General features: G+C 35.5%; 1 protein-coding gene across 1 annotated transcript in view; it reads right to left on the reverse strand.

Moving 5' to 3' along the window:
- Positions 1 to 1,063: 1,063 nt before the first annotated feature.
- The window catches only part of Nudcd1 (NudC domain containing 1), a 47,126-nt gene continuing 45,510 nt past the window's right edge, over positions 1,064 to 2,679 (reverse strand). Inside the window, exon 10 of the mRNA XM_021216420.1 lies at positions 1,064 to 1,677. Within this exon, the coding sequence (XP_021072079.1) occupies positions 1,385 to 1,677 (293 nt within the window). The 3' untranslated portion in view covers positions 1,064 to 1,384. The remainder of the gene's footprint in view (positions 1,678 to 2,679) is intronic.

The raw sequence follows: 2,679 nt of genomic DNA on the forward strand, positions 1-2,679 counted from the left end.
GACTACAGATGCATACATCTATGCCTACTTGTTTTTCTTTCCTTTTCTTCTTTATGTATTCATATTTAATGTGGGTGATAGGGATCTAAACTCTGGTCCTTATGCTTATACATGGCAAGCACTTTACCAACAGAGCCATCTCCCCAGACCAAATACTTGTTTAATCTAATCCAGTCAGGTATTTGTTCCAGATAGGCAAAACACACATACTATAAATATTGTCCACCACATAATCTTTATTTTCTGCCTCTTAAGCTCTTGAGAACGTTACTAAAACATGAACTTCTGGTAGTATGAAAATAAGAACACAACAATCTTCACTGGATACAAATTGAAGGAAGTTTGGAGAGGAAGTCTGAACTACTAATATTTGTGGGAAAAAAAAACTGATGTGTAAATAGAATAAACTGTCAGAAAAGTAAGGGGAACTTAGACAAATGCATTAAAATCTATTCTGTGTGACTGTCCCAACAAGGGCTCTAACATGTCACAGACCTACTGTCTGTTTAGACTCGGCCATGTGACTCATTTTGTCCATATTCTTAGCAAAAAAATGAGAAACCAAGTTCTCCAACCTCTTGCACCCTGGTTTGCTCTAGAATGTGTTTCTCTATGACGTCAGGAATCAGAGCTTAGACTACTAGAGGACAAGAAACATCTCAGAGAAGCTTGAAAAACCATAAACCTTAAATTGCTTTTGTTTTGAGATAAGGTCTTGCTATGTGGCCCTGGCTGGCCTTGAACTGCTAACTCTCCAGCTTTAGTTTCCCATGTGCTGGAATAAACTCTTAGACGTGACTTTTGTTGAACTTTGTTATGCAATAATGGAAAATGTATAACCTTTTCCAATGTGGTACAGGAAATACATAAATAAATCTCTGCTGTGAAACAAGGTTTGTAAGCAAATATTTTCAAAACTGCTGTATTCTTACAACTCTATACAGACTTAAAGCAATTCTGTATATAGACTTCAGCCCATTAAAATACTTTTATAATACTCAATATTTTACTACTACCCCAAAATTCTACATAATGACTTTACCAATCTAAACAATGAGCTAAGTACATGATAAATATTTTTATTTGTAAACACTGAATTGTATGTTTCATATAAAAGATGAGATTCGATCCTCAGGTTTTAAAAAATAACTATATTTGTCAAGATCTCCATATTTTTACAGAAGCCAGTGTTCTCTAATCTTGTAGCTTCATCTATCCACAGCTTTTACAGATTCATAATCTACTGAATACATTTCCAGTATCCTTTAAAAATAAAACTTCATAAAAGGTATTCTCATTCACCATGCTAAAACTTATCAAGTTGCAGTACAACTGTTCTGCCCTCCAGGTACCAATGGATACTCTTCAGCCAAATGTTGGAGGATTAATTCTCCGTATTTACTTTTATTAAAAAGAGGTTTTTGGTAGTGAGAACAAATAATCTCTCATTTGTTGCCTGAAAGCCTAAAATAGGATCATTGGTTTCTAGGCTTGCTACCTGCTGCTTAGCAACTTGCCCCACATGCCTTCCTTCCTTCCTGTTGTACAGCACAGTGGACATGGGGGTGGGCTGCCGGTAGATGAAAACTCGGCGAAGGCACTCACAAAGGGCTGCGTACGAGTAGTTTGGAGCACATGCAAAAAATTTCTTGTCTCTCTTTGAGGCTTGGACGTAACCTGCCAAAATACAAGAAAAAAAAAAACCTATCTGTCAAACTGAAATGAGGAAAATCAAGATTTAACACTTAATATTCCATGGTATCCATCACACATTTAAATACTTTCATAATACATACACTATTAATAGTCAACAATGGTTGAATTCAGCACCATTAACAGTGAGTCACAATTTCTTCTAAGAGGCATAAAAATACAATTTTAATTGCTAAGGCACAAGCAAGACTCCTGTTCTTCAACAAAAGCACAATATACTTCTGTTTAATCTCTGAAATAAAATAATAAATATCTAAAGTCTTAAATACCAAATACATAAAAGCTTTAATGCCTAGTTTAAAAAATTTTAAAAATAACCCTAGGAATACAACGACAACTTAAAAGAATTAAAAAAAGACAAACAACAAAACAAAAACAAGTGAAGAAGGCACTAGATTATATACAAAGGCCTCCCTCCCATGCCCATGGATTTATTGTGAAAATAAGCTATCTGAGTGAAAGTAGTTTACAGTTTAAAAAAAAAAATCCTCATATACATTCTAATAATATTTTTAGAGAAATGGATAATACAATCTTGAAATTCATATGGAAACACAAAGACCCTAAACAGTCAAGGAAATCCTAAGCAGAAAGTAATGGGTCGAGGTTATTATAGTAGTGATTGATCTCAAGCCATACTACAGAGCCACAAGAACAAAGGCAGCATAGTACAGGCACAAAAACGGACATATATAAAAATGAAATGGTGTGAGGTGGAATTTCTCCACCCTTGGTGTGGGTCAGACACCTTTGGGAGCCGAGTGACCCTTTCACAGGGGTCAGCTAAGAGTATAAGTCAACAGAAACGCATTCACTAACAGACATTAGCAATTCTACAGCCTTTGTAAGGAGTCCTACTGGGAAACAGGATTTTCACATGGAGAAGAATCAATTCAAAGTCGATCAAAATTTAGAGCTAAGATGAAAGGATGGACTACCCAGAGACTACCCCATCCAGGAATCCAT

Source organism: Mus pahari, chromosome 17 (assembly GCF_900095145.1).
Source record: "Mus pahari chromosome 17, PAHARI_EIJ_v1.1, whole genome shotgun sequence".
NCBI classification, from domain to species: Eukaryota; Metazoa; Chordata; class Mammalia; order Rodentia; family Muridae; genus Mus; species Mus pahari.